At 45.0% G+C, this 12693-nt stretch overlaps 1 protein-coding gene across 1 annotated transcript in view; it reads right to left on the bottom strand.

The window, feature by feature from the left end:
• LOC311126042 (fibroblast growth factor receptor 3-like) overlaps window positions 1-12693 on the bottom strand; it is a gene marked incomplete at both ends in the record, with an annotated part of 261688 nt that overhangs the window by 28468 nt on the left and 220527 nt on the right. Inside the window, 3 exons of the mRNA XM_084200070.1 lie at window positions 2273-2383; window positions 9455-9576; window positions 10540-10688. Of these exons, the coding sequence (XP_084056196.1) occupies window positions 2273-2383; window positions 9455-9576; window positions 10540-10688 (382 nt within the window). The remainder of the gene's footprint in view (window positions 1-2272; window positions 2384-9454; window positions 9577-10539; window positions 10689-12693) is intronic.

Raw genomic sequence — 12693 nt, 5'->3', positions numbered from 1 at the left:
GGGACTGTCATTTGTTTTTCAACAGGACAATGACCCAACACACACCTCCAGGCTGTGTAAGGGCTATTTGACCAAGAAGGAGAGTGATAGAGTGCTGCATCAGATGACCTGGCCTCCACAATCACCCGACCTCAACCCAATTGAGATGGTTTGGGATGAGTTGGACCGCAGAGTGAAGGGAAAGCAGCCAACAAGTGCTCAGCATAGTTGGAAACTTCAAGACTGTTGGAAAAGCATTCCTCATGAAGCTGGTTGAGAGAATGCCAAGAGTGTGCAAAGCTGTCATCAAGGCAAAGGGTGGCTACTTTGAAGAATCTAAAATCTAAAATATATTTTGATTTGTTTAACACTTTGTTGGACTCCATATGTGTTATTTCATAGTTTTGATGTATTCACTATTATTCTACAATGTAGAAAATAGTAAAAATAAAGAAAAACCCTTGAATAAGTAGGTGTTCTAAAACTTTTGACTGGTACTGTATATATTTTATATATTTACCCCCAAAATATATGGGGGATTGGAATTGATGCAGACAATTACATTGATGGAAGCCACAATATTAAAGCTGATCGATTGGTGAAGTCCATGGTCCCATCCTGCCTGGTGTCAACGGTACAGGCTGGTGGCGGTGGTGTACTGGTGTGGGGAATGCACACGTTAGGTCCATTGATACCAATTGAGCAACAAACGTTTCTGACACCTTGTAGAATCATTTCCCCGAAGAATTCAGGCTGTTCTGGAGGCAAAAGGGGTCCGACCCGGTACTAAACTCAGCAAAAAAAGAAACGTCCTCTCACTGTCAACTGCGTTTATTTTCAGCAAACTTAACATGTGTAAATATTTGTATGAACATAACAAGATTCAACAACTGAGACATAAACTGAACAGGTTCCACAGACATGTGACTAACAGAAATTGAATAATGTGTCCCTGAACAAAGGGGGGGAGGGTCAAAATCAAAAGTAACAGTCAGTATCTGGTGTGGCCACCAGCTGCATTAAGTACTGCAGTGCATCTCCTCCTCATGGACTGCACCAGATTTGCCAGTTCATGCTGTGAGATGTTATCCCACTCTTCCACCAAGGCACCTGCAAGTTCCCTGACATTTCTGTGGGGAATGGCCCTAGCCCTCACCCTCTTGGGATTGAGATCCGGACTCTTCGCTGGCCATTGCAGAACACTGACATTCCTGTCTTGCAGGAAATCACGCACAGAATGAGCAGTATGGCTGGTGGCATTGTCATGCTGGTGGGTCATGTCAGGATGAGCCTGCAGGAAGGGTACCACATGAGGGAGGAGGATGTCTTCCCTGTAACGCACAGCGTTGAGATTGCCTGAAATGACAACAAGCTCAGTCTGATGATGCTGTGACACACCGCCCCAGACCATGACGGACCCTCCACCTCCAAATCGATCCCGCTCCAGAGTACAGGCCTCGGTGTAACGTTCATTCCTTCGACGATAAACGCGAATCCGACCATCACCCCATGGTGAGAGAAAACCGCGACTCGTCAGTGAAGAGCACTTTTTGCCAGTCCTGTCTGGTCCAGCGACGGTGGGTTTGTGCCCATAGTTGTTGCCGGTGATGTATGGTGAGGCCTACAAGCCCTCAGTCCAGCCTCTCTCAGCCTGGTGTTTTCAGAGTCAGTAGAAAGGCCTCTTTAGTGTCCTAAGTTTTCATAACTGTGACCTTAATTGCCTACCGTCTGTAAGCTGTTAGTGTCTTAACGACAGTTCCACAGGTGCATGTTCATTAATTGTTTATGGTTCATTGAACAAGCATTGGAAACAGTGTTTAAACCCTTTAGAATGAAGATCTGTGAAGTTATTTTGATTTTTACAAATTATCTTTGAAAGACAGGGTCCTGAAAAAGGGACGTTTCTATTATTGCTGAGTTTAGATGGGTGTACCTAATAAACTGGCCGGTGAGTGTATATACTGTTAACCATATTAACCCTAACCCTGTTAACTCTAACCCCAATCCTCAGGTTCCTTTTAGAAGCATACTCTACCAGCACATACAGGGGATCTGGGAGGGTACATAGTCATTCAGTAAATCTCTCTCTCTCTCTCTCTCTCTCTCTCTCTCTCTCTCTCTCTCTCTCTCTCTCTCTCTCTCTCTCTCTCTCTGTAAAGGTATAATTCCCTCTTTGTATGGATTCTAGTGAGAGGTTCTGATGAGTTGTGTATTAATGGTTAGTAAATGAGTAGTGGTATAGTATAGTAGTAGTATATGAGTAGTGGTATACCTTCTACGTGTTGTAACTTACCATCCTGTGTACATGCTCCCAGCAGGTTGAGGATGTTTTTGTGTTTTCCAATCATCTTCATCATCTCCATCTCTGAGACCAGGTCTGACAGGTCCTTATCTGTAGCGTCGTCTGATGGAGAGAGAGAGGGAAGAAGAGAACGGAGAGAGAGAGAGAGAGAGAGAGAGAGAGAGAGAGAGAGAGAGAGAGAGAGAGAGAGAGAGAGAGAGAGAGAGAGAGAGAGAGAGAGAGAGAGGAGAGAGAGAGAGAGAGGAGAGAGAGAGAGAGAGAGAGAGAGAGAGAGAGAGAGAGAGAGAGAGAGAGATAGAGAGAGAGAGAGAGAGAATACATTTAGATTCAAGGTCAGATTGACATTTCCTAAATGTATTTACAGAGGAGATAGTGAGAGTGACTGACTATCTCAGAGGAGAATGGACAGTCAGAGATAGTCAGTCACTCTCAGAGGAGAATGGACAGTCAGAGATAGTCAGTCACTCTCAGAGGAGAATGGGACAGTCAGAGATAGTCAGTCACTCTCAGAGGAGAATGGACAGTCAGAGATAGTCAGTCACTCTCAGAGGAGAACGGACAGTCAGAGATAGTCAGTCACTGTCAGAGGAGAACGGACAGTCAGAGATAGTCAGTCACTCTCAGAGGAGAACGGACAGTCAGAGATAGTCAGTCACTCTCAGAGGAGAATGGACAGTCAGAGATAGTCAGTCACTCTCAGAGGAGAACGGACAGTCAGAGATAGTCAGTCACTGTCAGAGGAGAACGGACAGTCAGAGATAGTCAGTCACTCTCAGAGGAGAACGGACAGTCAGAGATAGTCAGTCACTCTCAGAGGAGAATGGACAGTCAGAGATAGTCAGTCACTCTCAGAGGAGAATGGACAGTCAGAGATAGTCAGTCACTCTCAGAGGAGAATGGGACAGTCAGAGATAGTCAGTCACTCTCAGAGGAGAATGGACAGTCAGAGATAGTCAGTCACTGTCAGAGGAGAACGGACAGTCAGAGATACTCAGTCACTCTCAGAGGAGAATGGACAGTCAGAGATAGTCAGTCACTCTCAGAGGAGAATGGACAGTCAGAGATAGTCAGTCACTCTCAGAGGAGAATGGACAGTCAGAGATAGTCAGTCACTCTCAGAGGAGAATGGACAGTCAGAGATAGTCAGTCACTCTCAGAGGAGAACGGACAGTCAGAGATAGTCAGTCACTCTCAGAGGAGAATGGACAGTCAGAGATAGTCAGTCACTCTCAGAGGAGAATGGGACAGTCAGAGATAGTCAGTCACTCTCAGAGGAGAATGGGACAGTCAGAGATAGTCAGTCACTCTCAGAGGAGAACGGACAGTCAGAGATAGTCAGTCACTCTCAGAGGAGAATGGACAGTCAGAGATAGTCAGTCACTCTCAGAGGAGAATGGACAGTCAGAGATAGTCAGTCACTCTCAGAGGAGAATGGACAGTCAGAGATAGTCAGTCACTCTCAGAGGAGAATGGACAGTCAGAGATAGTCAGTCACTCTCAGAGGAGAATGGACAGTCAGAGATAGTCAGTCACTCTCAGAGGAGAATGGACAGTCAGAGATAGTCAGTCACTCTCAGAGGAGAATGGACAGTCAGAGATAGTCAGTCACTCTCAGAGGAGAATGGACAGTCAGAGATAGTCAGTCACTCTCAGAGGAGAATGGACAGTCAGAGATACTCAAATCAAATCAAATTTTATTTGCCACATGCGCCGAATACAACAGGTGTAGACCTTTCAGTGAAATGCTTACTTACAACCCCTTAACCAACAATGCAGTTTTTAAGAAAAGACAAAGAATTGTTAAGTAAAAAATAGATAAGTAAAAAATAAAAAATAGCAAATAATTTAAGTAATATAAAATAACAGTATGGAGGCTATATACAGGGGGTACCGGTACAGAGTCAATGTGCGGGGGCACCGGCTAGTCGAAGTAATTGAGGTAATATGTACATGTGGGTGAGCGTTAAAGTGATTATACATGAATAATAGAGTAAAAGAGTCAAAGAGGGGTTTGGGTTGGGGTGGGGTGGGGGGGGGGGGCAATGCATATAGTCCAGGTAGCCATGATTAGCTGTTCAGGAGTTATGGCTTGGGGGTAGAAGCTGTTAAGAAGCCTTTTGGACCTAGACGTAGCAGAGAGAACTAGGGTGGCTGGAGTACTGGGCCGTACTCACTACCCTCTGTAGTGCCTTGCGGTCGGAGGCCAAGCAGTTGCCATACCATGCAGTGATGCAACCAGTCAGGATGCTCTCGATGGTGCAGCTGTATAACTTTTTGAGGATCTGAGGACCCATGCCAAATCTTTTCAGTCACCTGAGGGGGAATAGGCTTTGTCGTGCCCTCTTCACGACTGACTTTGTGTGTTTGGACAATGATAGTTTGTAGGTGATGTGGACACCAAGGAACTTGAAGCTCTCAACCTGTTCCACTACAGCCCTGTCGATGAGAATGGGGGCGTGCTCAGTCCTCTTTTCTTTCCTGTAGTCCACAATCATCTCCTTTGTCTTGATCACGTTGAGGGAGAGGTTGTTATCCTGGCACCACACGGCCAGGTCTCTGACCTCCTCCCTATAGGCTGTCTCATCGTTGTCAGTGATCAGGCCTACCACTGCTATGTCGTAAGCAAACTTAATGATGGTGTTGGAGTCGTGCCTGGCCATGCAGTCATGGGTGAACAGGGAGTAAAGGAGGGGACTGAGCAAGCACCCCTGAGGGGCCCCCGTGTTGAGGATCAGCGTGGCAGATGTGTTGTTACCTAATCTTTCCACCTGGAGGCGGCCCGTCAGGAAGTCCAGGATCCAGTTGCAGAGGGAGGTGTATAGTCCCAGGGTCCTTAGCTTAGTGATGCGCTTTCAAGGCACTATGGTGTTGAACGCTGAGGGGAGAACAAGTATTTGATACACTGCCGATTTTGCAGGTTTTCCTACTTACAAAGCATGTAGAGGTCTGTAATCAGAAAATCCCATTGTAAGATTTTTAAGTAATTAATTTGCATTTTATTGCATGACATAAGTATTTGATACATCAGAAAAGCAGAACTTAATATTTGGTACAGAAACCTTTGTTTTCAATTACAGAGATCATACGTTTCCTGTAGGTCTTGACCAGGTTTGCACACACTGCAGCAGGGATTTTGGCCCACTCCTCCATACAGACCTTCTCCAGATCCTTCAGGTTTCGGGGCTGTCGCTGGGCAATACGGACTTTCAGCTCCCTCCAAAGATTTTCTATTGGGTCTATCCTGGAGTGGGCTAGGCCACTCCAGGACCTTGAGATGCTTCTTACGGAGCCACTCCTTAGTTGCCCTGGCTGTGTGTTTCGGGTCGTTGTCATGCTGGAAGACCCAGCCACGACCCATCTTCAATGCTTTTACTGAGGGAAGGAGGTTGTTGGCCAAGATCTCGCGATACATGGCCCCATCCATCCTCCCCTCAATACGGTGCAGTTGTCCTGTCCCCTTTGTAGAAAAGCATCCCCAAAGAATGATGTTTCCACCTCCATGCTTCACGGTTGGGATGGTGTTCTTGGGGTTGTACTCATCCTTCTTATTCCTCCAAACACGGCGAGTGGAGTTTAGACCAAAAAGCTATATTTTTGTCTCATCAGACCACATGACCTTCTCCCATTCCTCCTCTGGATCATCCAGATGGTCATTGGCAAACTTCAGACGGGCCTGGACATGCGCTGGCTTGAGCAGGGGGACCTTGCGTGCGCTGCAGGATTTTAATCCATGACGGCGTAGTGTGTTACTAATGGTTTTCTTTGAGACTGTGGTCCCAGCACTCTTCAGGTCATTGACCAGGTCCTGCCATGTAGTTCTGGGCTGATCCCTCACCTTCCTCATGATCATTGATGCCCCACGAGGTGAGATCTTGCATGGAGCCCCAGACCGAGGGTGATTGACCGTCATCTTGAACTTCTTCCATTTTCTAATAATTGCACCAACAGTTGTTGCCTTCTCACCAAGCTGCTTGGCTATTGTCCTGTAGCCCATCCCAGCCTTGTGCAGGTCTACAATTTTATCCCTGATGTCCTTACACAGCTCTCTGGTCTTGGCCATTGTGGAGAGGTTGGAGTCTGTTTGATTGAGTGTGTGGACAGGTGTCTTTTATACAGGTAACGAGTTCAAACAGGTGCAGTTAATACAGGTAATGAGTGGAGAACAGGAGGGCTTCTTAAAGAAAAACTAACAGGTCTGTGAGAGCCGGAATTCTTACTGGTTGGTAGGTGATCAAATACTTATGTCATGCAATAAAATGCAAATTAATTACTAAAATCATACAATGTGATTTTCTGGATTTTTGTTTTAGATTCCGTCTCTCACAGTTGAAGTGTACCTATGATAAAAATTACAGACCTCTACATGCTTTGTAACTAGGAAAACCTGCAAAATTGGCAGTGTATCAAATATTTGTTCTCCCCACCTTAGGTGTTCCTCTTGTCCAGGTGGAAAAGGGCAGTGTGGAGTGCAATAGAGATTGCATCATCTGTGGATCTGTTGGGGCGGTATGCAAATTGGAGTGGGTCTAGGGTTTCTGGGATAATGGTGTTGATGTGATCCGTGACCAGCCTTTCAAAGCACTTCATGGCTACAGACGTGAGTGCTACGGGTCGGTAGTCATTTAGGCAGGTTATCTAAATGTGGCCCTCTGTAGCTCAATTGGTAGAGCATGGCGCTTGTAACGCCAGGGTCGTGGGTTCGATCCCCGGGACCACCCATATGTAAAAATCTATGCACACATGACTGTAAGTCGCTTTGGATAAAAGCGTCTTCTAAATGGCATATTATTATTATTATTATCTTAGTGTTCTTGGGCAAAGGGACTATGGTGGTCTGCTTGAAACTTGTTGGTATTACAGTCTCAGTCAGCGACATGTTGAAAATGTCAGTGAAGACACTTGCCAGTTGGTCAGCGCATGCTTGGAGTACATGTCCTGGTAATCCGTCTGGCCCTGCGGCCTTGTGAATGTTGACCTGCTTAAAAGTCTTACTCACATCGGCTACGGAGAGCGTGATCACATAGTCATCCGGAACAGCTGATGCTCTCATGCATGCTTCAGTGTTGCTTGCCTCGAAGCGAGCATAGAAGTGATTTAGCTCGTCTGGTAGGCTTGTGTCACTGGGCAGCTCGCGGCTGTGCTTCCCTTTGTAGTCTGTAATAGTTTTCAAGCCCTGCCACATCCGACGAGCATCAGAGCCGGTGTAGTACGATTCAGTCTTAGTCCTGTATTGACTCTTTGCCTGTTTGATGGTTCGTCGGAGGGCATAGCGGGATTTCTTATAAGCGTCCGGGTTAGAGTCCCGCTCCTTGAAAGTGGCAGCTCTCCCCTTTAGCTCAGTGCGGATGTTGCCTGTAATCCATGGCTTCTGGTTGGGGTATATACGTACGGTCACTGTGGGGACAACGTCATCGATGCACTTATTGATGAAGCCAGTGACTGATGTGATGTACTCCTCAATGCTATCGGAAGAATCCCGGAACATATTCCAGTCTGTGCTAGCAAAACAGTCCTGTAGCTTAGCATTTGCGTCATCTGACCACTTCCTTATTAACCGAGTTACTGGTGCTTCCTGCTTTAGTTTTTGCTTATAAACAGGAATTAGGAGGATAGAGTTATGGTCAGATTTGCCAAATGGAGGGTGAGGGAGAGCTTTGTATGAGGAGGATAGAGTTATGGTCAGATTTGCCAAATGGAGGGTGAGGGAGAGCTTTGTATGAGGAGGATAGAGTTATGGTCAGATTTGCCAAATGGAGGGCGAGGGAGAGCTTTGTATGAGGAGGATAGAGTTATGGTCTGATTTGCCAAATGGAGGGCGAGGGAGAGCTTTGTATGCGTCTCTGTGTGTGGAGAAAAGGTGGTCTAGAGTTTATTTTCCTCTGGTTGCACATTTAACATGCTTGTAGAAATGAGGTAGAACGGATTTAAGTTTCCCTACATTAAAGTCCCCGGCCACTAGGAGCGCTGCCTCTGGATGAGCGTTTTCCTGTTACTTATGGCCTTATACAGTTCATTGAGTGCAATCTTAGTGCCAGCATTGGTTTGTGGTGGTAAATCGACAGCTACGAAAAATATAGATGAAAACTCACTTGGTAAATCGTGTGTTCTACAGCTTATCATGAGATAATCTACCTCAGGCGAGCAAAACCTCGAGACTTCCTTAGTATTTGATTTTATGCACCAGCTGTTGTTTACAAATATACACAGACCGCCACCCCTTGTTTTACCAGAGTCAGCCGTTCTATCCTGCTGATGAAGCGTATAGCCCGCTAGCTGTATGTTGTTCCATGTCGTCGTTCAGACACGACTCGGTGAAACTTAAGATATTACAGTTTTCAATGTCCCGTTGGTAGGATAACCGTAATCTTAGGTCGTACAATTTATTTTCAAATGATTGAACATTGGCTAATAGGATTGATGGGAGAGGCAGTTTACTCGCTCGCCGTCGGATCCTTACAAGGCACCCCGACCTACGTCCACGATATCTCAGTCTCTTCCTCATGCGAATGATGGGAATTTGGGCCTTGTCGGGTGTCTGTAGAATATCCTTTGCGTCCGACTTGTTGAAGAAAAAAATCTTCGTCCAATACGAGGTGAGTAATCGCTGTCCTGATATCCAGAAGCTCTTTTTGGTCATAAGAGACGGTGGCAGAAACATTATGTACAGAATAAATTACAAATAACGCGAAAAAACACACATAATAGTACAAATGGTTAGAGGGCTGTAAAACGGCAGCCATCTTCTCCGGCGCCATTCTTACTCTCAGAGGAGAATGGACAGTCAAAGATAGGGGGGTTTGAAAGGTAACAGTATTCTGGACTGGGAGGGGGTTTGAAAGGTAACAGTATTCTGGACTGGGAGGGGGTTTGAAAGGTAACAGTATTCTGGACTGGGAGGGGGTTTGAAAGGTAACAGTATTCTGGACTGGGAGGGGGTTTGAAAGGTAACAATATTCTGGACTGGGAGGGGGTTTGAAAGGTAACAGTATTCTGGACTGGGAGGGGGTTTGAAAGGTAACAGTATTCTGGACTGGGAGGGGGTTTGAAAGGTAACAGTATTCTGGACTGGGAGGGGGTTTGAAAGGTAACAATATTCTGGACTGGGAGGTGGTTTGAAAGGTAACAGTATTCTGGACTGGGAGGTATGAACAGTGGTCTTGTACTAACACTAACCTTTCAGCATCTTCACAGCAACGTCGAGTGGTTTGTTGGGTTTCTCCTTGTTGATCCCGATGGCCTCCGCCATCACCACCTGACCGAAGCAGCCTTCTCCCAGAGGTTTACCCAATGTTAGTCTGAAAGACAATCCCAAAAAGTTCGCCTGAAATAGAACTACAACCAGTTAGCCTGCAACACAACCACAACCAGTTAGTCTGAAACACAACCACAACCAGTTAGCCTGCAACACAACCACAACCAGTTAGTCTGAAACACAACCACAACCAGTTAGCCTGCAACACAACCACAACCAGTTAGCCTGCAACACAACCACAACCAGTTAGCCTGCAACACAACCACAACCATGTATGCTGAAACAACAACAATGACACACGTTAAAGGATAAAAAACTACCAGATCAATGTTTTAATCTGATCTGGGACAATATTATCTGAAGGTACACATTGTGTTTATCTGGGAGGTCCAAGAAAATGATCCAAAATGTTATCTGGTCATTCCTGCAACATTTAAACAACATGCCTGAAGCCACCCAGCTCTGTCTTTTTTTAACAGACAGCACTGATAGTGAATACTACAGTGTTAGCTTACGTATTCATGTTAACAGTATCGCTCCAAGATGTCTCCCTCTGTCTCACCTGGTCTAAGGTATGTTAAGGTATTCCTCTGTCTCACCTGGTCTAAGGTATGTTAAGGTATTCCTCTGTCTCACCTGGTCTAAGGTATGTTAAGGTATTCCTCTGTCTCACCTGGTCTAAGGTATGTTAAGGTATTCCTCTGTCTCACTTGGTCTAAGGTATGTTAAGGTATTCCTCTGTCTCACCTGGTCTAAGGTATGTTAAGGTATTCCTCTGTCTCACCTGGTCTAAGGTATGTTAAGGTATTCCTCTGTCTCACCTGGTCTAAGGTATGTTAAGGTATTCCTCTGTCTCACCTGGTCTAAGGTATGTTAAGGTATTCCTCTGTCTCACCTGGTCTAAGGTATGTTAAGGTATTCCTCTGTCTCACCTGGTCTAAGGTATGTTAAGGTATTCCTCTGTCTCACCTGGTCTAAGGTATGTTAAGGTATTCCTCTGTCTCACCTGGTCCTAGAGAATTCCCATTTGGGATCTGAGGGCAGCTCCAGCTCGGAGACGTTGGCAAGCATTGGTCCATCGCTGGATGACAGGCGGGCGATCCTGACCAATGGCGTGTTGGAGTTCATGGAGGAGTTAGAATCCAAGGAAACCTGCTGGGTGATAAAGAGACTGTTATATGGATGAGCAAGAGAGAGGAGAGGAGAGGAGAGGAGAGGAGAGGAGAGGAGAGGAGAGGAGAGGAGAGGAGAGGAGAGGAGAGGAGAGGAGAGGAGAGGAGAGGAGAGGAGAGGAGAGGAGAGGAGAGGAGAGGAGAGGAGAGGAGAGGAGAGGAGAGGAGAGGAGAGGAGGAGAGGAATGGATATGTGCTGTTACAACAGGCAGGGTGCATCGAGTTGGTTCACTCCATTCGTTCCATTGAAATATGGGCTCCTCTCTGAAACCTCCAGAGCCTTTTACAGGTGTACTGTAGAGGTAGTTATCAATAAAATGCCACAATGGGGTGCAGAGCGTTCTCTTTGGATGCTGAGGGGTAGCTCCGCTAAAACCAACTGTGTGCCGTTTTCAAGGGATTGTTAAATAAATTATAACTATTTGTTTTAATATCAGCACCTCTTGAAGAGCATAGTCAGAACTACATGTTCTATTATTCCGTGCAAAACAATTGCGCACATTTAGCTCTTTCGTCAGAGTTATACAGCAAGTAACTGCATGCTTTTCATGATCAGTAAACATCAATTGATTATGTAATTTCAGATACGTGAGGGTAGCCTCACGATATCGCTCAGTATTGGCCACCATTAATTGGATATTTTAATTATATAAAATAAGTGAACTATACCTGATAAGCAGAGCCGCCTTGGAAACGAGTGGCGAGACAGCATTTGCCCAAGCACTTTTCATTCTGGTGTGGCACACCACTTTCAAAGCAGCAGCACCTAACACGTTTACCAGACATATTCATTAGTTCACGTCATAGAAAAACGTTTTGCAACGGAAAAGAAAGCAGGCGTTTCTTATTGGACAAGTTGACATAGTACCTCCCCCAATTTCAACCATGTCTCTCAACAACTATGTTTGGTTGCACCATGCCTTTCAACAACTAAGTTTGGTTGCACAATCTTTTTTCCAAAAGATTACTAAGGGTTGGTAACAGGCTGATTGGTTGGCTATTTGAGCCAGTAAAGGGGGCTTTACTATTCTTGGGTAACGGAATGACTTTTGCTTCCCTCCAGGGCATACACTTTCTAGTAGGCTTAAATTGAAGATATGGGAAATAGGAGTGGCAATATCGTTCGCTATTATCCTCAGTAATTTTACATCCAAGTTGTCAGACCCCGGTGGCTTGTCATTGTTGATAAATAACAAACAAAACAAAAACACTTCCACACTCACTTTACGCAATTCTAAATTACAATGCTTGTCTTTCATAATTTGATCAGTTATACTTGGATGTGTAGTGTCAGCGTTTGTTGCTGGCATGTCATGCCTAAGTTTGCTAATCTTGCCAATGAAAAAATCATTAAAGTAGTTGGCAATATCAGTGGGTTTTGTGATGAATGAGCCATCTGATTCAATGAATGATAGAGCTGAGTTTGCCTTTTTGCCCAAAATGTCATTGAAGGTGCTTCAAAGCTTTTTACTATCATTCATTCATTCACCTTTATGTCATTTATCTTTGTTTCATGGTGTAGTTTCTTCTTCTTTTTATTCAGTTCAGTCACATGATTTCTCAATCTGCAATATGTTTGCCAATCGGTTGTGCAGCCAGGAATTTTTCAATTCCTCATCAATCCAAGGGGATTTAACAGTTTTTACAGTCATTTTCTTAATGGGTGCATGTTCATTAGTAACTGGAAGAAGCAATTTCATAACTGTGTCAAATGCAGAGTCTGGTTGCTCCTCATTACACACCACGGACCAACAAATATTATTTACATCAACAACATAGGAATCACTACAAAACGTATTGTATGACCTCTTATACACTATATTAGGCCCAGCCTTTGGAACTTTGGTTTTCCTAGATATGGTTACTATATTGTGATCACTGCATCCGATGGATGTAAAACAACATACTGTAGGATACTGTACTATATTATATGATGCTGTACTATACTGTTGAATACTTTACATTACTGTAGGATACTGTAACATACT

Source organism: Coregonus lavaretus (assembly GCF_964263955.1).
Source record: "Coregonus lavaretus genome assembly, contig: HAP1_SCAFFOLD_417, whole genome shotgun sequence".
NCBI classification, from domain to species: Eukaryota; Metazoa; Chordata; class Actinopteri; order Salmoniformes; family Salmonidae; genus Coregonus; species Coregonus lavaretus.
The sequence above is the reverse complement of the archived record's forward strand: the minus strand, read 5'-3'. Positions and strand labels throughout refer to the sequence as shown.